General features: G+C 30.6%; 2 protein-coding genes across 2 annotated transcripts in view; one reads left to right on the top strand and one right to left on the bottom strand.

Moving 5' to 3' along the window:
• LOC107443142 (uncharacterized) overlaps window positions 1–22,573 on the bottom strand; it is a 230,856-nt gene extending 208,283 nt beyond the window's left edge. The window contains exon 1 of the mRNA XM_016056911.4: window positions 22,006–22,573. Within this exon, the coding sequence (XP_015912397.2) occupies window positions 22,006–22,144 (139 nt within the window). The 5' untranslated portion in view covers window positions 22,145–22,573. The remainder of the gene's footprint in view (window positions 1–22,005) is intronic.
• LOC147806101 (uncharacterized) lies at window positions 550–5,292 on the top strand. Its single transcript, XM_087149431.1, has 2 exons — window positions 550–690; window positions 4,515–5,292. The coding sequence occupies exon 2, from the start codon at window positions 4,522–4,524 to the stop codon at window positions 5,173–5,175; it is 654 nt and encodes a 217-aa protein (XP_087005557.1). The 5' UTR covers window positions 550–690; window positions 4,515–4,521; the 3' UTR covers window positions 5,176–5,292.
• Window positions 22,574–23,277: the final 704 nt, after the last annotated feature.

Below are 23,277 nucleotides of genomic sequence, written 5' to 3'. Positions count from 1 at the left end.
ATGTAAAGTTTAAATAGGCCTTTCAGGTTATATCATTAAATTTAGTAAAACTATTTCTCAGGCATTAGGTTTTAACTTTAATAAGAAGATACATATTTTTTTCTGTTTATTTACAAATATTTTTCAGATGTTCCTTCTTTAAAAAAAAACAGAGATACCATCTTGTTTTCGGTTGTATAAGAAAGGATATCAAACATTTTTCTTTTTTAAATTTAATTAGCCACAATAAAGAAGGAACGTTGCAATGCTACACGCTACATTAAAGACGTCTCCAGAGTAACTGAATGACGGTTCATATAGAAATCGCAGGTATGCGTCTCATACAACAACGCCCCCTATAGTTCGTTGCGATCGCGAATTATTTGGATTAAATCCTCTTAACTGTTAAAATCACATAATTTTAGTCTCCTTAAAATCAAAATTTTCGCCCTATAAATTATTTAAAAAAAATGAATTTACATAAGCATTTTTTCTGATAAAATTAATAAATAAGAGATAACTATTTTACATGGTTCAATTTGACGGTAGCAATTGAATTAATTATCTAGTTCAGATCTGGTTTTTCAAATTAGGAAGTCTGGTTAATACAAATTACTACATTTGGAATATTTGCCCCAAATTTAGGCTGGAAATTACTGGAATAAGATAAAGTTCTTTTGTTATACTTTTTACACAGTTTAAAAATATAAGGTAATTAGAATTATTTATTTATTTGTCATTGGTTTATATCACTTCCATATCATGTTATATTGCATTAAAATACTTCCAAAGTGCAGAGTGCAATATTAATTCAGAACTTATCATTGTTTTTCTGTATTTACGAGCTATATGATTCTTGATCTATAGTTAGCAATTTTAACCCTTTAAATTTATCATCCCACGTAAATTGTTTTTCTAATATAACGAAAAATCTGAATTACGTGTAACTCTGATTTTTCCTGTAATCATTTATGGCATCATACAGTTATAGTATTGATTCGTCTGTTAAACAACAATTAAGAATAATTTGGCATAATATTAGTTTTTGTTTAGTTAGTTTGTGATGATTTAAGTAACTGGTATGCACCATAGTTATAATTTTCGTTTCTTTCAAGTCGATAAATGTCAATGTCGAAATTTAATGTTTCCTTTCCGTTGACGTAATTATCAGCACATGACCAAGTACATATCGGTTATAAGAACAATGAAGCCAAGTTCCGCCTATACGCTGGAACATCGCCAGATTCTGGTTAATGTAGTTCACTGTTGATACTCACAAATGTATCAATATTTAGAGAACGTGATTAATAATGATCATAGTAGACATTGAATACGAAAATGTTTCAATCATCAACGACAATTTTAACTATTCAAAGTGTATCTCATAATAAATAAAAATATAATATTACAAATATTATCCACAATTATAATTTTTAATTACGATATTTTGTTGTTGACTTATTCCTCTTGGTCAGCCGCAGGCTAGACCAAGTCAATGAGCTCGAAAGTCTTCAGGAAATCAAATACAAGTAAGGGACCAGAGTAGAGGTCTTTCTTTTCCAGACCAAGACAGTGTAAAATGTGATCGGGAGAAGCCCGTGCAGAGTTACACCTGGTGCACGTTGAATAGGTCTTTCGCCCAAGCTCAAAAGAGAGACACCAGATGTGTCCACTTATGAGCTTACTTTAAGTGGACTGTATGGCTCTATCAGCCCCTATGGTAAGCGCCCCACCAGGAGTCTATCCATTATACCAAGAGTGGGCCGGAAGGATGTTCCATAGTTGTTGGTTAGTGGTTCTGATCTCGGAGCAAATCTCAGGGAAGGTCAAAGATTGACTTGAAATTGTGCTATCAGAAGCTCCCTGCTTGGCCAAAAGATCAGCATTTTCATTACCAAAAAGGCCAATATGAGAGGGAATCCATTGAATGAAGATTTTACGCCGATGAGAGAGTTGTTTAATTTTATTAAGTATAGAGACAGATGTCTTGTCGCCAGCCTTATTCCAGTTACTTAAGTGCTGTATGGCACTACGACTATCGGATAAGATCCAGATATTAGCGGATGATGTTATAGACCCAATAGCGTTGAGTGCCTCTTCGATGGCAATTAGCTCAGATCTTAAAACAGAGCAGAAGTCTGGATTCTTAATCGTAAGTTTTCTAGAAAAGTCAGGAGCCTTAATGAAAATTCCGCTACCACAAGAACCGCGGTCGTCATTGCTGCCATCAGTATAGATGAATTACGATACATAATTTGGATCATCTATCCAAATTACGATATATTAGGTACTATCCAAATTACGATACATTTTATATGGGTAACGTAAGTGTTGATCGATGAAAAATAATATAAATCTGTTAAATTGTAAAAAATATCAGAATAGACTGTTAAAGATTCATATTCTTTGACAATCTGTAGCAATATTAAATTTATGAACTATTGTTCATGTTGGCGGTAAAAATCCGTCGCCAAATGTCTGTAACTGATGAGTTCCCTTTACCATGAAAGATTACTTACGGAAATCAAACTTTTCTCTCACTGAATCATACTTTGGAGAACGTAGTAATTATTAATTATTGGATAATAATCTGATTAGAAGTTTATTATGGAAGTATCTAGTAATTATTGGCTAGTAAAGTGATATATCGATGTGATATATCTTCCATCAAACTAATTTCCTGATTTCTGGAACCTAAGAAGAAAGTTGGTTTTAGATCCCTAAAAGAGACTCTCTTAAAAAGCAGTTCTATAAGAATCACGTTTGAAAATTTCAGCTAGTTACAGTATGTTTCACCAACAATTTATAGGGTTTACTGTAACAACATTTGCGACAGATTAAAATTTTAATATTATAATTCTTATTATACTATTAAACAAATAGTTTGGATTACTCATTGTCTAGTTATTTATTTAATCATAAATATTCAATATTTTTTATGATTTAGAGAGCAATTGGTGCGAATAAAGCAATCGGTTTCCTAAATTGTACGACTTGTAGGATATTGCTAAAGCAATTAATTTTCAGCATTTTAATGTACAAATATTATTATCAAAAAATAATAGTTTAAATAGCTAAATAGTTGTATTTTATTTTCAAAATATTTCAAATGTAATTTTTCGTGATATGTAACTTAATAAAATTTTAAAGAAATACAATTTAAACAGCTTTCCTCTCTTAAATAATGTTACTTTCAGAGTTCAGAACTATTACTTCTTTCTTAAATAAAATGGTTTTGTTTTCCTTAATATTCAACATTCCTTTTAGTTAAGATTACAGAATCATCATTAGAATTGTCTTTACTCGTTTACCCAATTTGTGCTGTGGACATCTTCAATATATTTTCTTAACCCATTCCTTCTCGCTCCCGTGAAAATGACGGGATGAGTTTTCGCTCGCTATTTCTCGCTCCCGTGATATTGACGGGCTGGAGTGTTCAGTAGAAATGTGCCAATAAGAATAAAATTAATTAATTTCTTTTGCCCGGAAAACATTTTATTTCTCATTTTACACACCATATAGCAGCACCAGAATATTTTTAAGGTAATTGTAAATAGCTGGTTTATTTTAAACTAGATACTAGCACTAATCAAATACGTGTATTTGGCAAAATAGACACTTTTATGACCGTTTTCTTGAAAATTAACCGATCGTTAAGGGGTTAATCCAGCCTCTTTCCAGAAATTGAATTTCAGTTACTTGTCATGAGCACGGGGAAACCTTTGTCCAGACAGTGCAACTTCAAGCGTGCATACTTTACTAATTCAAATTCGCAAGAGTAAATACTTCTTTATTATGGGAGAGTACGGATTGTAACGTCAGAGTGCGAAATCTACTCAATGTTTTCATAGTAAATGTAAATATATTTGATTGTTTAATTATTCGTTCCTTAGTTCAATTCTTTAAAGAAAACATAGCGTTATTTTGCTTGAATGAAACTGATATTGAGCAAATAATGTTTTCAACAAATACTGTTTTCACTGAGCTGAATTTCAGAGAGCTGACATGGGTGTAATTTTTCAGATACATTTAAAGCTTGATTCTCGAAAGCTATGAGTATGCATTTAGAATAAGAAGAATGAATTAAAACAGACGAATGATTGTTAGGATCAATCATAGTAAAAGGAATAAAAACATCGAAACGATTTCGATTCTCGAATAAAATTCAAAAAAAAAATTATATAATTGTTTTGCTGCTTTATATGATTATCAGGCCAATTTCGATGCTTCTGTGCTCATATTTATTCTGATAGAACTCGATAATAATTCATCATAGTTTGACAATAATTATCTCATATACAAATGATACGGGTAAAGTAATAGATCGAATCAGTGAAAGTGAAATTTCAGATAAAAATGAAAATAGATGTTTTTTTTTTAATGAACTGAATAAACTGTTAAAAAAAAGTTCGTGTCTTAAGAAAAAGACTATAACCTTTACTTACCTTTAATAATAATTTCTTGCATTTATAACTTGCGTAATAATTAACGTTTGTCTCTAGAAAATAATCCAGCAATGTAACCTTTTTTTCCAGAAAATTCATGGGAAAGTTCAAGAAGACATTTTTTAAAAAGTTTCATCCTTATTCAAGGGTGCATGAACGAAACGCAACTGGGGAATTCGAAAACGAAAATAGTCGCGAGGATGATGGCAATTATAATCAAAAAATAAGACAGAGTAATACGGAATTAGAAACCATGCTACTCAGTGAAACTGAAAAAGGTGACACTGAAGAAAACGAAGGAAAGACAGAGAATCCCACTGCTGAGGAAATAAAATGTACTATTTGCCAAGATTCTCAAACATACATAGATATGTGCGAACTGCAATGCACACATAAATTTCATGCAGTGTGTCTTACCGAATGGTTAAGGAGGAAATCGATATGTCCTGTATGTCGTCTCAATTTGAAGCTTCCCTCTTATGAGCATGATGATCCTGAAGAAATGCTGTTTGAAGAAGATAGTGACGACGGAGGAGAAGTGAATTCAGAACTATTTACCTCTGATGATGAATTTTCGGAAGCGGAAGATGATGCATCGATGCAAGAAGAAGATTACGAGGATTTGGATGAACAATACTATGAATCACCAGAAAATTCAGAGGATTTAAATGAATCACATTCTCAAACGCGGGTTATCATACTGAATTTAATTCGCAATCTTCGGAATCAGCTGTTTTATAAATTTATGTAATATAATTCAGAGTTTATGGACAAGGTCACTATTTAAATGAATTAAATTTCTATAAATCAACTTCACAGTTCATTTGTTTAGTTAGAAAAACTAAATAGAGAAAAAAGGGGTTTCGGGTTCAAAAACTTAAAACTACTGATTTTTATTTTTTTCCATGAGAAACTAACTAATGGAAATATTTATTTTTTAAAATCGTGAAAAAAAGTATGCCTCAATTTTTGTACTCGTATTCTTCTACTTTGAACTTTGAACTTCGTTGCTGAAACGTGTAATTCTTTTTCTCCCAAGCATAGTTATTTTCATAATCTCAATGATTAAATAATAACATAGCAGCAATACAGTAAGCAAAAAAGATAATAACTCGTTGCTTGAAATATATGTAGTTGAGTTTATGTATTACGAAAGCTACAAATAATAACTACTAGATAAAGATTGAGATCAGAACATTTTTCATTAAAATTTATTTTCATAAAACGTTTAAGTCTTCCCGCCTAAACTATAATAAAAATATGCAAATTTTATGCGTGAATCGATTAGTTTAAATAAGAGTTGAGTTGACACATTTAGAAAAGTTCATGCGAGGTGGCGATAAAGATTCGTACAAATAACGATTGTTTAGCACAATAAGATCTACGTTCCGAAAAGAATTCTCCATAGACCAATCGTCTTCTTACGTTGACAGCACTATATCTACATTAAGTGTAGTTCAAATAAAGACTGTAAGGGTACCAGAAGCCAGAATTTTTTTTCGCTTTCCCCAACAATTCAATCGCTTGTACACTTAGTGTTTCTTTTTTTAGTCCTAATATATCCTTCCCTTCCTAAACTGTGATATGCTCTCTCTTACATTTCTAGGTCAAGACTCTTTTTTTTTTGTTGAAACCGTACATTTAAAAAATCTATTTATTAGTCAAAAAATGCATTTGATTTCGAATTTACAAAAATGTCTTTGTGTCACAGAAGAGCTAAAGTTATTTCGTGATAACTACATAAATAATAAAATAATATTTAGTTTTTATTAGTAAATCAAGGAAAGCAAATGAAAATAAGAAGTACAACGTCTCATTACATTGAAATTAAGAGCTAAATCCAAATATTTTCCAGTGAAGGTCCTTCAAAATAAATTGTAAAAATGTATGTGGGTGAAGAAAAAGAAAATAATAACGTATTTTGTACCTCAAACAACATTTTAAGTGAGTAAAAAATGAAATATGTTATTGAAGTCTGACGATTAATTTTATTTTACATCATAACCACCGTTGAACAAACGATCCAAATTTGAGTTTACGACCACCAATGTTCAACTCCATAGCCTTGTAGCTTTGAGTTTAATCCAGAAGACAAGGGAGTTCCTGGACCAAGTATCGGGAGAAATGGAGAAATTTGAATTCGTAGGTTTTTTTTTTCTTCATGAGAATAAATCGAATTTGCGCTACGGGATGAAAGAACCTCAAAAACCTCCAACGATTAGTCTGAGAGCAAGGGGACTCTAACGCATGATCCGTCTACCACTGAGAATATTTGGCTTCAGCATTGTGGTCGGTGAGAACCGGGTGCGTAATTCGTATCGACCAGCCATCGCTGGGATTCGCACCCGGTTCACCTCATTGGAAGCGAACGTTCTATCAGGTGAATGATACAAAACTTCACATGAGCTATTTTTTGTAAATATTTCAAAAGTGTTCGCATGACAGACTGGAATTAAATGTAATATTTATGTTTGATTGTTTTTGAAGGCAAAAATAAACATTGAAAACTTTGATGGATTTCGGAAACTTGAAAGCAACAAACCAGTTTATTTGACTGCAAAAAACAAAAAGCGTTTGTAATGGTGTGTATCACCATTTTTAGTTTTACTCAACAAGTAATAATGTATAATAATTACCTTCACTTTATAATTCCAGATAATTAAGTTTATTTTATTTTATACTCGTCTTTGAACAGCCTACTATTTTTTTTTGGGGGGGGGAGGGTTACAACTACTAATGTTCAACTCCGTAACCTTGTAATTTTGAATCCAATTCAGAAGACAGGGGAAGTCCCGGATCAAGTATTTGGAGAAATTTGCCTTCCTGAAGGACTTTTTGATGAAACTAACCAGCATTTGCGTTCAAGCAGAGGAAAACCGCGAATACCTCCCACGGTTAACCTGACGGCCAGGGGACTCTAACCCATGATCTGTCTACTACTGAGGATACTTTAATGTCCCCACTGTGGTCGGTGCAAGCCGGATACGAAATTCGTCTCGATCAGTCTTCGCTGGGATTCGAATCCAGTTCACCTCATTGGAAGGCGAACGGTCTATCCTTTGAGAAATCATGGCTCCAGGCGATTAACTATCGAGATTAATAAAGTGGAGGTAATAATAATGGTATATTATTTGTTGAGTGAAACAAAAGATGTCGATTCAAACCAATACAAACGCTTTTTGTTTTCCTTTGTGAAATGAAATGCTTTGCTGCTTTCAAGTTAGCTAAAACCACCAAAATTTTAAATTGTTGCCTTCATAAACAATCAAACACAAATATTATATTTAATCTCCCTCACTCATGCGAATACTATTGAAATATTTAAAAAAAATTTAACTAAAAATCCTATTTGTACATAATTTTTGGTATTGACGGTTAAAAAAATAAATTAATTATTTATTGGATTATAAATCTGCGCATATATATATCCATCATAAAAATTTAAATTAAAATCACGTCTTCCAACTTAATTCGCAATGAGAGGGTTCCTTTAAAAGTTCACAGTGTATTGCATCAATTGATGATGTCAGTGAGACGTGATCACGTGAGACTTGTTATCCAAAATCAACTTTTACCCTAAAAACGTTATAAAAATTTCGGAAAACAAATGACTAGCATAACTAAATTGAAATACTTTTGAAATTCTACATTTTAAAAAAGATGTAATGCATTTAATTTTAAAAATATATAAAACTGATTAAAAAACAATAATATATTCAGCTATCAACACAAACTAGAATCATAATCATTTTTATTGATCTTTTTATATGAACGTTATTAATTCTACAATCATCATATTTCATTTCAGAAGAGATGATTTTCAATCAAAGTCACACGTGCTAACTTACAATTAAATATATCTCCTGGAAGGATTCATCATCTAATGATGTAAGTGTCGAAATAATAACTTATATCCAAAACCCATTTCTCCCATAAATAAAGCCATTACCAGAGATTAGAAGGACAAGCGGCGAGCAGAGCGCAATTGAGATACGTTTGGCACTCTAATTGGTTAACAGGAGCGCATTAATTGTATCTGATATCCTTCCATTAAACTAGTACACGTTACATTTCATTATCCATAACACACTACGGTGGTTATTACAGCCTATGCATTAAGGGAAGAGAAATTCCTGCTGCACTGCCCGTTGGACTCACCACGTGACAAGGCCATTTAAGTGGCTGAGGTCCCTGTTGCTAGTTAAGTAGTCCGTTCATGGGGGTTACATTGCATGCGATGTTTCGATTAGTCTGCAAGCAATGGTATCGAATTATTATGGGGAGTTACGGTTGAGGGTGTGTATAATGTAACAATTTCCGTACAGACAAATAGGCTCAAAGCGACGTTCTCTTTTGAGACTTGAAAGCCAACTAGTTTCAGAATAATTAGGCACAAAAATAGCTTATAACACTTCTCAATTATGTATTTAAATATATATATATATATATATATATATATATATATATATATATATATATATATATATATATATATATATATATATATATATATATATATATATATCGAAAGATTAAAAAATATATACTTAATAGTTATCCAATTTTCTGATTTTATCACTAACTATTTTATTACTGGTTATGACTGAATAAAACAATTTTGATAATTGGAGAATTCAACGTTTATTGCATTTGTAAAATGACGGAACATGGATAACTATTCTGTGATGTTAATCATCCTTTTTTCTTTCATTTATATTTATTTGTTTAATATTTTCATCATGTTTTCATCTTAAAATATATTTTAATTTGAATTTGAATTTTCAATTTATACTACTTCATACAAATTATGAGCTGATTTTCTCATTTGGTTTACATTCGAAAGTCTACACCTGATCTTTCCAAAACATTCTGGAGTTAAATTAACATACATTTCCCTATATAATATTTCAGTCCTCTCTAAAATTTTCTAAATTTTATCTACAAATGTGCCAGGTTCATATGTAATTCAGAAAGACAGATAGATTCGCGCTGCGTTGCAAGTTTATCATGTGCTCCTGAGAATTTTAAACAAAGAAGCTATTATGCTGTAATGTTAACGCTCTAGGGCTTGTGTTCTGCAGGCCGACTATACGCTCTTTATCTTGTCCGCTTAGTAGTTAGAATACGAAACCATGCTTAAATATCATTATTAAGTACACTTTGTTATGCTGATAATTTATTCCAATAGAGAAGGGCACTTTCTACAGGCTACACGGCTGGTATTTTAAGGGATTGGTTTGAGAAACATGATGGAAAACTCATTTTGTTACATATTGGCCTCCACCATCTCCAGACAACAATCTTAGAGAATATTTTTGAAATAAAACTGAAAGAACTAACCATGATTTAGGTCTATCATTCAGTGTCACATTGAAAAGTGGGAAACAAACTATGAACATACCACACACATCCACAACAACTAGCAGGGCTTATGTCCAAAAGAAAAAAACTGAAAGCTGCATTAAAAACATTGAGCTAAATGAGATATTGAAGCAGTGTTCATAATAAAGAGACCAATAAGCGTAAAGAAATATTATTGGGGAAAAAATTCATGTTGAAAAGTTTTTGTGAACTAATCTACATTTTTAATTACTGTGTGAATCAGTTCTCGATGTAACTAATCAAATATATTACTAGTTACAAATGCTTTTTTAACTGGACTATCAATGGAAAAAGCTATTTAGTATTGTTGAGTTCGCAAGAAAGTATTGTTTTATTAAGAGAAACTTTATATGCACTCACACTTGCTTTAATCTTTTCGGGACAGGCGATTGATAAAAGTATTCGTTCAGTATCAGGGAAAAGAATAAAAAGCGATAGCTTAAGTATGGATATGGATCATTTGACAGACTTATTTTGTTCTTAATTAAATAAGTGCTAGCGTAATCACATATGTAACCAATGTTAGTTCAAAGTGTGGCTATATAATTTTTATTTTTAACTAAGTAGTGGTAAATTAAATAAACTATTATAACCCCGTCCTGATTATTAACTTTTCCTGGTGCCACATATATTTGTAAAACGTGAAAGGGTAAACATTAATAGCAGCTGTTTGGTGTAATAAAATAAAAAGAACATGATTGTCCTTAAAACTTATTTTTTGCTGCTTAACTGCTTCGTGATTCTGAAATATTTTCCAGAATCATGAATCAAGTGATACATTTAATTCATATTTGTACTACAGGGACTCTGACAAATGAAGAAAAAAACGATTTCCTAGAGGAATTTCTTTACTTTAAATTGGCATATAGATAACTCAAATTGCTTATCAAAATAAAACAAAATGGAACCACATTATCAGAGAGTCAAATAACGGAACATAGAAAAAATATATATTAACTTTGTAAGTGATTATAGCAAGTATTGTTTTCTTTAGTATAAATAGTATATTATAATAATTTTTTATTCATAATTGCAACATGCGATTAACTACCACTTCACGCCCTTAGTTTTTTCCATTTTTTACATCAAATTAATTATTTTGTATCGATCAAGATGGGCACACTACGTAAGGAGCCAAATCAAACATCTAGATAAACATTAGATATTTGATAAATGATTTTTAAATTTTCCAAGAAATTAATTTTAATTTCAGGAAAAGTAAGAACACATCATATAAAGGGTTTATTCTAATGATTATTCCAATTATACTTTTTTTTTTAAAAAAAAAGAGCCATTTTTTCTTTATCGCTGTCAAATAGATGCACCAAAAAACTGACAATGTGGAACATTACTCTCATTATCCTTTAAGACTGTATCTCAAAGCTAAAGTAATCTATCTCAATATTTAAATTAGGACTTCATATCCGTTATAATCGTTATTCATTTTAATGATTATTAATTATACTTGTATATTATTAGTGATTCTAAAATTGTTTTGCAATATAAAACTTAAAAAAATATAGATGGATACAAACATTATACTAAAAGTTGAACGCCAAAATTTTGAAAAAAATTATCTTTTTCTAATCATTTAAGTAGACAATTTAGTAGTCTGTAACCATTAAAATAATATTATATGAAAAAATATCGTACTATCTTTTTAAGTTTTTTCTATGCATATTCAAAGAAATTCTTATTTATACATTGTTTTTCTGCTAATTAAAAATGTAAGTAACTCAATTCTTTTTTATCATGAATAGTGTAAAAATGAGAATGATGCATTCCTAAAATTGTTTTATTCATTTTAAGAAAAGGAAAATAAGAAGCACAATTATAGTTAGTCTACACATTGTTTGCTTTGTCAGCAATAAGAAATATACTCCATTTCGAAATTTAATTTAGTAAGTGAAGTAATGATTTAGATAAAACTTTTTTTAATTATTACGAGCCATTAAATTACTATGTTCGAAGTAAGTCAGTTTTTTAAATTGTTTTTCGCTGATGAACAAGTTAAGCATATTTTTCAAAGTATGGCTAATGTTCAATTTAAAAGTATTATTAGCTTTTCTAACACAAAAAAAACTTGGTTATGAATTTTTTTAGTTTTGTTCTGAATAGAATCAAATTGACTTTTTTTCGGGCGAAGAAAATACTCTGAAGCAGTATGTAAGATAGTTAGCATGGAATTTTTTCCAGAAATATTATACTACGGAATTTATTGTATAAAATGTAGCTGTCAACTGCTATTCATGATTTAAAAGTTTATATTTATTTAAAAAATTATTCACTTGTTCTATGATTCAGTGGCTCACTCATTTTTTTGTTTTTCATCACAAACTATATCAAGAATATATAACGTAATATTTACCCAAGTGTCGTGTTATTTAAAAAATTTGAAACTTGAAAGAGACTTGTTGGTAAAAAATTTGAAAACGAAAGATTATATTGCATTTTTGCAGATTAAATATATAAACCTATATTAAAAATATTGCTTTCAACAGAGGCTGTAATTGAGCTAATATATGTATTAGGAGTGTTTAATGTCATGTTGAAAACATTAAACTAGCACCGCCAAGAACCTTGAAGCTAGTACAGAGTTGTGAATTAGGTCTATCACAGATATTTATCAATAATAAATTTAAATAAATGTAATATTTTTAGCAATTAATTATAATTTTTTAACTTTTTTTACAAAACAAAATTAATTTAAAAAAATTACGTCTAATAAAAATAATTAAACATATCCTAAACTAAATAAAAATTATCTATGAGCATTAAAAATACTTGGTGACCAAACTAATTAAAAATAATTGGTACCAAACTATTGATATAACATGTATGGATTTGTGTTCAACGTTTCACCGCGAGTATTTAATTTTCGGAGAAAAAATCGGTGGTAATTATTGTATTCAGAAAATAAATCCTTCTAATGATCTCTAAAGTGCATTTTCTTCAAATCTTATTTAAGTGAAGGTCCTTTTAGGAAAGAAAAGGCATTTCAGTTCCTTAATAAGAAAGCTACAGAGAATTATATGAAGTAAGTCCCTTATTTATTAAGTAAATAACTAGTTTTTTTTTTATATTTCCATTTTATTTTGAAATATTTTTTCAAGGTGAATTTTGAAAAAATTAACAAGTTCAAAAGTTCAAGTTCGAAATAGTTATAATTTTAAAATGTAAAATTAGATAATTATAAACTATAGAATAAAAAACAAGTTAAAAAATTTTTAAAATTTTTATTAGTACTTTAAGAGATAAAGAAATTAATTTTATATGATTTTCAGAAGGTAAACTTGGATAAATTTGAAGTTAATTTTTGTATGAGGGTGGAAAGTATTCTTAAACTGATGCTTCTTTCATATTTTTTGAACCGAAACAGCAATAGCTTGAAAACGACAGGATAATTAATCACTAAAAATAACTAAAACTTATTCATGAAGAATACAATTTCAAATTCAAAAACCTACAATTAAATTAGTTAAAGAGCATTTAATTTTATAAGCTATTAATTTGAAAAATAATGGGAGAAAAATATTGCTTTGTCAAAATTACATTAATATTGTTCTTTTTAAAAATACATATTCCTTCATATTCCATTTAAATTAATAGAAGTTTTCAAGTATCTGTTGTTGTTGTTCATTTATGTCGCGCTAGAACTGCACAATGGGCTATTGGCGACTGTCTGGGAAGCATCCCTGAGGATGATCCGAAGACATACCATCACAATTTTGATCTTCTGCAGAGGGGATGGCACCCCCGTTTCGGTAGTCCGTCGACCTGCACTCCGAAGTCGAGCACTTTACGGGAGAACAGTTCAACGAGGACCAATACCGCACACCCTCGGTCCCTACGCAGACTGATCCAAGTGGTCACCCACCCGCACACTGACCATAGCCAGTGATGCTTGACTTAGGTGATCTGCTGGGAACCGTGTCTTAACGATCGGGACTGCGGGACGTTTTCAAGTATCAAATAGGGATTTACAATAGGTTTACTAAAATTACCTTTTCGTTTACTATCAGTTTTTTTTATTAAATAATATAAAAATTTTAAACTGTATAAGTTATCATTAAAATGAAAATGAATATTCATTAATAATTATAAAACCTTAAATGAACGAAGTATTTTCAAGCGAAAAGGTAATCTAATTAAAAAGCGTATGCTAAAAACAGCTCTTTAAAACACATACTTAGTTGTTAATATGAAGCAATACTAAGCAGTAATATTTAGGCGGAATTTAAGAGCAAAATAATTCACCCAGAACTAAAAAAGTAATATAAATGACTTCACCTAATTATAATAGTTAAACAGCATTAGTCACCTCATTAAGTGTTATTCTACCTAATTTTAATGAAGGAACACGAAAACAAAATAAAGTTACAAGCAATATTAAAGCTTATCTATTAGTTAATAAATGATTAGCACCCTTGTAGCCCTAGTAGTTCACCACCTTAACGACTATTTTAGGTATTAGACATCAAGTTTTTATCACATCTGTGGCAAGTTGCCAAGACACAGCTGAAGTAATTCGATCGGTAAATGACGGTTGGCAAGAGAAGATCGCTGGTAATCACTGGATTGTGTACTTAAACTGATCCACCAATCAATCAATGAATGGGCTGCTGAGAAAAAATTGAGATTAATGAAGGAAATAATTTAAGAAAAATCGATTATTTTTTAGTAGATAGAGTTTCTTCTTCAAAAAGGAGAACCTCTAATTGGGTCCTACTCTACTTTTTAGAAAAGCTAATATTTACTACAGAAAAAGAGGTTCTTTTTTTATTTTACTGAACATAAAAAGTACGTTTATAGCCTATTTTTTTAAAAAAAATTTGCGAAAATAGTAAGCTCATTAGTTTGATCTCCCATTCTATGAAAGGTCATACAGAAAAAATAATATTTAAAAAAATTTCGCATTCATTATACTTAAAGTATACTGTAAGAAATAAAGTTTATAATTGTAAAATTAAAGGTTTTCAATTAGTATTTATGGAGATGTATTATAATCGGGGTACCAATTTATGGTGAAGATGGAAATCTCAGGGTGTTGGAAGTTGTATGGTATAGTGGACTAGTTGAAGATAGTGATGAAAACAGAAGATGATGAAAATAACACTTGAAAATGAAAACCGGATCATAACTAATATAAAGCTTTTATTTAATATGGTTCCAGAGCTTGAGATACAAAATATAAATATTATCCACAAGACTTTTGAGTTGTATAAATTTTGCCATAGTAATATTAATAAGGACAGGCCATGGGAGACAAATCCCCCACAACCTGCCTAAACAAAAGCCAAATTAAAAAGTACATGTAATTTGTTCCCAACGGACACAGAAGCATGGGTAGGAGATCCAAAAGTGTCGAATTATCAAAATTTAACAAAGCTAAAACAGAGCCAACCAGCATATCAATATTGGGTTTAAAATAATACCTTGGCGATCACGAGTCGTCAACAAATTTATGAGAATTATTACAACCATGCAACTAAAACATTTAGCCGATGGAAATTAGAATAAAAAGTTATAAATAGATTTTTGTTTTCGATTAGGCGCAACAGTGAATTAATAAGTCTGCATTAGTAATGAAATAAAAAGTATCCGTTACATTGATCTATACAAGAAGAAATAAATATTTTATATTCGTTTCAAAAGATTAAGTCTTTGATTTATTTTAAATATATAATTCTATCAATAAAAATAAGCTTAAGTAATGAAAGATATTTTAAAAGATAGGAAATAAATACGTAATGTCAATTGTGGCATCACAGTATTAAATGGAAAACTAAAAGAAAAAGGTAATGAAAACTTAATACGTCATAATTGAGATCATTCCTTACCAAAATGGATTAAAAATTTATCAAATACTAGTGTCTTTGTCAGAAGAAACTGAAAAGTAGTGAATGACTAGCTGTTTATTTTGATTGTTTGAAAACGGGGAACACGAAATAGACATTTTATATACAACAATAAAAAAGCATGTATTGTATAAAACTTAATTCAAAGATTAAGAATTCGTGATAGTATTAAAGAAAATATATTTGAATATATAATAACAAAGTAAAGCATTCATGCTACAGCCCATTTCATAACAAATTATCACGGAGGATAAGTCTTCACATTTTCGCGACCAACGGCATGATAGTGTCAATGTGTATCAGCACTGCGGATAGGAATCGAACTCTAGTTCTTCGCAATGATGGATCAGTGCTTTAATTACTGAGCCACCACAGATCATGAATAATAGTAAAAATTTTAATTAGTATTTTTTACAAGAATATTGATACTGAAAATTAGATCCAAGAAAAATTCTTTTGAAATACGTTCGAAAACTTTACTCTTTTTTTCTGTCCAATATATACCACAATTTGATGCATGGTCATAGATCAAATAAAAACGATGATCTGATTTTTGAGCAATGATTTGATATTGGAACAGCTTTTACAAAGCAAAAATCATTGCTCAATTTTGGCTAATGATAAGCTTAAAAAAACTATTTTTAATGAAAAGTACTTCAGAAAATAATATTGAGTAGGCAGATTAAGCAAGACTTATGTACAAATGTAACTTAACACACATCCGGCATTTCATAGATTCACTACTGGCCATTAAAATTGCTACACCAGGAGGACGACGCACCACGAACGTGAAATTTGCAGGCCGGATCAAGCATGTTGTGGTATGTAAATGATTAGATTATCAGCGCATTCATGCAAAGTAGCGACACCTTCAATGTGTAAAAAAGAAGAGATTTGGCAGTAAGTTTCTCATACAGAAATTAAATTTGAGCGTTTTTCTTGGGTTAAAAAGTGTTTGTTATACCTCGTGTAAAAAGGAGAAATGCCTACCAGCACGTGTCTGAGTTTTAACGTGGTCGAATTGTGGCCTACCGGGATTGCGGTTTATCATACCACAGTATTGCTGCTCGCGTTGGTCGATATCCCATGACTGTTAGCAGAATATGGAATCGATGGGTTCATGACGGTCATATAGAACGCTGTGCAGGATCTCTGCTGCCCCCATCACTAACAGATGAGAAAACAGACATGTTATCCAAATGGATTTAAGGGATCGTACAGCTACGTCACGAAACCTGAGTCAACAAATGGGGTCATTTACAAGACATCAAGTGTCTTCACGAACAATTCGATGACGTTTGTTGCAGCATGGACTGTCAGCAGGGCTATCATGGCTTCGGCTACCCTTGACGCTGCCTCACAAGCTGGAATGCCTCCAATGGTGTGATCAACGACGAACCTGGAAGCAGGAATGGCATGACGTCGTCTTTTCAGATGAAACTAGGTTCTGTATACAGCATCATGATGGCTGCATCTGTGTTTAGCGACATCGTGGAGAATGTCCATTGTTAGCTTGCATTCGACATTGCTATACTGCCCCATCTCCTGGAGTAATGGCATGGGATGTCTTTGGATACACATCTCGATCACCTTTTGTTCGCATTGCCGAAACTTTGAACAGCAGCCGTTACATTTCTGATGTGTTAAGGCCAGTTGCTCTGCCTTAGCCTCCATAACGCTACGTTTCAGCAGGGCAATGCACGACCGCATGTTGCCGGTACTGTCATCACCTTCCTTGACACAGAATATGTTTGCCTCTTGCCCGAGCCGGCGCGTTCTCCTGATCTCTCACCAATTGAAAACGTCTGGCCATTGGTTGCTGAACGACAGGCACGCCACCACTCGTCAGTCACTACGGTCGTCGAAATGTGGCGTAATGTTGAAGCTGAATGGATTGCTGTAACCGTCCATGCTATCCAATCTCTGTTCGACTCGATGCCCAGGAGAATAACTGCTGTTATTGCTGCCAGAGGAGACTGCTCTGAGTACTGATTTCTTAGGATCTATGCATTTAAATATCCTGAAAATTTAATCACTTGTTCTTCCAACTATAATGTATGTTCCCAATGCATATCATTCTATTATTTGCTTTCCTTCCTGGTGTAGCAATCTTAATGGCTAGTATTGTAAATTATTATAATGATATTTTTGTTTTATTATGGAAATAGAACACAAAATCAGTAAAATTAAAATAACGAATAGCCATTTTTAATTTTCTTTAGTGCGTTTTAACTCTAGCTTTATTGCGGTCTTTTAGCTTAAAACATCGCTAGGAAACTCATTACTTATCACGTTATGCAATAAAACCTGCATTCATATTGATCTTTTTATTAAGGTAAATAAGGATAAATATGTGAATCAGACCAATCAGACCAATTGCTCTCAAATTTTATATTTTTTGCTGTTACAAAATGTGTTATTGAAAATTACGTAAAAATTTGTAAACTTTGAAATTTAAAATTTTACTATTATTAAATAAAGTAAAAAAGAACTATTAATAGTTACTTTGAAATGAATTTATAATTGTATAATTGTGCGTAATTGATTTTTTTATTTTTTTTATTTGATTAAAAATTTCACGGATGAGTGAGAGAGCTTCGTGCTCTCGTGCCACTGGTCCTGGGTTCGATCCACGGGCCAGGTAGGGTTGCTCAGCCTTTCACTTCCTCAGTGGGTGGACAAAATGAGTACCAAGCATGCTTAGGGACAAAACACTGGGAGTTTCGCATTCGGCTGGCCACGCAACCGGAACATCTGCTCCTGGATCCCGGAGCAAGAGGTGAACAAACCTGAGATGGGCACAGAAGGCCATGGTCCTATATGGGTTGTCACACCACTGACTTTAGTTCAGTTTTACAAATTTCATGAGATGGCAAAACACAGAATAAGTACACAGAGAAAACTATTCTGGTAAAATTACTATACTAAATGCTAATGACAATTCTGGGAAAACAAAAACTTAATTTCGGTTAATAAAACCAAAATATATTTAAACCATTAATTTGGTAATTTTTCTGTTCATATGGAAACGGATCACAGGAAATTCCGGTTTTCATGATTATAGTTCTTATTATCATATATTTAGTAATAAATACAAAGCTCACAAGTAAATTTAACCCGAATAAATTACCTTTATGTCATACTCTAGGGTATCCAGATTAAAATTAACAAATATAACTACATTTACTATGTTTCATCACAAAATATGAAATCATATTTTTTCGTTAATTTTACCAAAATCCTTATCATTGCGCTTAAGTATACATTATCGTACTTGGTGTTCCCATAGAACACTGCTAATATTATGACATTTTTGCAGTTGTGACCATACTTTATCTCTCATTAACATTAGGTGGTCCAAACTTTTAACCCTTCACACGACAAATTTATTCGGACCGAATTTCTTCCTTTGCAGAATTCTCAAATCGCATTTGTTGAGAGACAGGAGTAAAGATCCAACACAAAAAGTTATGCCTACTCAGAGAAAATACATTTTTGCGTATTATTTTGTAATTTAATATTTAGTTTGCTCTAAATAAGTAACATATTTCAGGTTTAGTCTTCCGCGCATTGAGATTGATTCTTAATACGTGAAAATCTAATCATTAGAAATCTAAAGCTATTCAAAGGTTAAGTGAAAAGTTATTTATTCATTTATTGCGCACTGTATATAAACATGTCATTAAATAATTATATTTTAATTCAACTCTGGTAAGTTAATTAGTTTATTAGACTAAACTCGCTCCATTTTAATATTTTCATTAAATATTTTTCAAGCCACAACTTACATACGAATACAGATTTAAGACATTTTTGTCGCTTTTGAAGAATCCGCACACTTTTTTAATTCTTTGTTTGAATACCAATCGCTTGCCTGCATGAGTAGGATAAATTCAGGCAGTAATAAAAAAAAATAAATGTGTATCAATTTTGAGACAGTATTTGTTAACCATATCCCAATATAATAATGAAATGTATAATATATAATATTTTTTCACTACAATGACGACGATCTTTTTCATGAGTTGTATACGGGATCATTTTTTTTCATTTGTTTACTCAACTAAATTGTTTATTCAATTTTTTTTTTCATTTAGGAATTTTTTAAAATTCCTTACTTATAAATTTGAAAGTTTATTATTTGTTAATAGCACATCCCTATGGCAACCGATACTACAAATTATTTCTAATTTACCGGATGAATAAAAGATGAAAAGAACGAGAGCAGAAATGAAGTTAATCAAGGAATCATCGATTGCATGAATCAAAAAATCGATTTATTAGTGAATTGTCCATTCAGATAACGGGTGAATGAGTGAAAGGGAGTATAAATAAATGAGCATACTACTAAAAATCAAAAACATTTTTTGAAAAAATAGTTTTAGAATAACAAATATAAAGTAATTTAAACACCCACAATATGTAACGACGGCAACTTTTAAAATATATTATTATTAATATTACAAAAACATAATTTCAATGCTTGAACATTTTATGATTTTTTAAATTTAAATTTTTTTTGACCATTGAATAACAATTTTATATTTCCTATCGAGTCCTTAGTGGAGTATTTAATTTTTTTAAAAAGAATACATAAAATTAATCCCGGGAATGTTTTTAAAGTTAAAAGTTATGGTTCTCAAAGTACATACAAAATAAGCTATGGATTAAATTAGAGAAGTTATTTTTAAATTATAATGACTAATAGAGATATTGTACAAACATGGTAGAATGAAAGATTAAAATAGAAAGAAATCTATGTAACGAATAAAAAATATTAGTATAAAAATAATAATAAACTATTAAACCGAGTATTTATGTACATCTGTATTTATATTTAAAAAGAAATTAAAGTTTATTTTTAACTATATATATTTTTTTGAAGTAAAAGTATTATTTGAGGATTAGGTAATAAAAAGCAAATGAATGTATAAATTTTGCGGTAGTATTACGCGTTTTTTATTGCACTCATACTTGCAGCTTAAAAAACTTATATAATTGAAAGCTACTAAAACCAAACGTTTTAAAAATGCTAAACAATGAAAGCTTTAAAATATAAAAGCTAAAAAATTAATTCCACAATGTTACTTATTATCTACTACTTTTAATCAGGTTAAATAAGTTTATTTTTAGAAGCCAATAAAAGAGTATTTCAAAAAGATCAATAATTTTAATATTATTCTACACATTTAGAGAATTTTAATCTTTGTACAGTTGAAACCTAAGCAATGTTTTTTTTTATCATAGCATTTTTATTTATTTCAGTTGAACTATTCTGTTTTTTTTTTATTTTAGTAATAAATAAAGTAGTTGATTTAGATTAGGTATATAATATTTTTTCTACGTATATAGAAATATTAAAATCTTCCAAATCTCAAACTATATACGTAAGCAAAGGCATACATAAAACTACGAAAACTTTATGTTTTATAAAAATATATATAAAATATTTTGCTTATCATTAAAATCAGTGCATCCAAAGCAAAGTATTTCTTAATCCATGAAATGTGTGTTAATACCAGAATTCAAGTTGAAAAAGTACAATTCTGAACTCTAAAACGTCAGAGCATCCAGAAGATTTCAAAATTGAAAGCAACGAATATAATAATAATTTCCGGTGCATTTAGCTTTTTCAATTTTAAAACGAATCAAAGCTGTCTTAATATAAAACCTCTGCTGTTAAACAAAATATGGAAGTAAAATTTTCTTGAATGTAAGATCTTTTTGGTATGGGAAAAATAAAAAAAACAATAAAACGGAAGATATGTCAAATCTTTCTAGAAGGTTCTATAACAATAAATATTGCAAAATTGTCCGGCGTTCTTAACCAAACAAATCTCAAAAAAGAAAAAAATTCCTTGTATTTAAAATTTTAAGAACAATGTCACGGATATGCTAGAACATGTCTAATAAATAAGGAATAGTTCAAAATAAAAGTGATATTTAATGCTCGATGAGTTGATAATAGAAACCAAAGTAAGTGACGTAAAATTAGACAATCATTCATAAAATCATATTCATACGTAATCAAATAAAAAATGTAACGAAGTATTGAGTTACTTATTATTACACATACGTTTTAATATTTTTATAACATGGTTAATTGGATTTAAAGCCTCATCATAACGATTGTACGATACAAAATGTGGTTCATTTATTATCTGCAAAACAAAGTCATTTTCGTTCATGACATGAATAACCATATAACTAACGTCCGATGCAAAAGAAAAAAAGACTAGAATACGTGTTTGTAAATGGTAGCGTCTATTTTTAAGCAAATGAATGATATCATGATAAGAAATATTAAATCAAAAATATAATTAGAAAAAAAATTGACATACCATGCATCCATCCTCGATTTCTGGCACAATTTGTTCCTTGGACAAGAAAAACTATCACAAATGTAATAAGAATCCTTCTAACGCAATAGTTTTCCAAACACTGTGATTGTTTCAGTTTCCAGTATTTACAAAACATCATATATTTATTTTTCTGAGTTTCTAGTCTGAGAAACTTATCGAACCAAAATTTCCAACTTTTCAGTAGAAAAAAAATTTCTTTGGCGCTATATCAACAACCGCATCTCTTTTTTTAATATTTTTCTTCATATATCGATAACTTTTTGAAGGAGATATATTTCACTTGGCATCCGTAACGTAGGCGAAAAAAATTCACTCTCAGTAAAACTTTTTTTTTTCTTTTCAATTCAACTCTTTTGGCAGGAAAGTGGCTAACAATAAAGAAATCGTGAACGAAAATAAAGAAAATTCGCCTAGCTTTTGTGCCAAGAACGTGGAAAACGTGACTGCCGCTCTCAAAGAACGGCGATACCTTAACAAAAATTACCAAGTTTTGTGTACTTGGCGGAGTTTGGCTCTCGCACAACTTGCGCCAGGAGCTAGACTGGCTGCATGTGGTGTTAGTTGGGAGCTTTTATAGTTGGTTGGGAGCTCTTCTGGTGTTAGCCGCGATGCACGCACGTTTTGCATGATCTGTTTCTGAACCCCGTTGTCTTTGTTCCTCTGTATCGGGGAGGGTATCTTTCACAAAGAGGGATTAAATATTGCTTTTTTTTTATAAGTTTTGTCGGACGTAGGGGTTTACCAAATATGATTTATGGTCTAAAACACTTAATTGGGTCGGGAACTTTTTATTAGCTTTATGAAATCTCCTGAAACGATCGGAAATTATATAAATAATCATAAAACTTTGTTTAACTTCTGGTACAGAAATTTTTTCCGATATTCTATACTGTGTCCACAAAAATAACTTACATAGTGATTTATTTAAAGAATGAAATAAATAGTTGCATAGATTGCTTTAATATTTGATGGTTCGATAGTCATATAAATTTATTATGAGATTGTTTCAGCATTCAATATTGTTATATTTTCCAAATTTGTAGAGTTTAAACATGCATGTTTCTTCTCCAAAAATTTGTTTACAGTAAATTTAATGCATCATATATTGTCTTATTTACCATTAGTTTTACTTAATTATTTAAACAGTTAAACTGATAGTTAATTTATCTAAATGATGCAAGCGTATGAGATAATTAGTAGCATATTAAATTTTAAACTATTAAAATTTTTTTAACCCCTTTTGGTAGATTG

This window comes from Parasteatoda tepidariorum, chromosome 8 (genome assembly GCF_982258835.1).
Source record: "Parasteatoda tepidariorum strain Cologne lab strain chromosome 8, Ptep-v5.0, whole genome shotgun sequence".
NCBI classification, from domain to species: Eukaryota; Metazoa; Arthropoda; class Arachnida; order Araneae; family Theridiidae; genus Parasteatoda; species Parasteatoda tepidariorum.
This window is presented reverse-complemented; position numbering and strand designations above follow the sequence as displayed.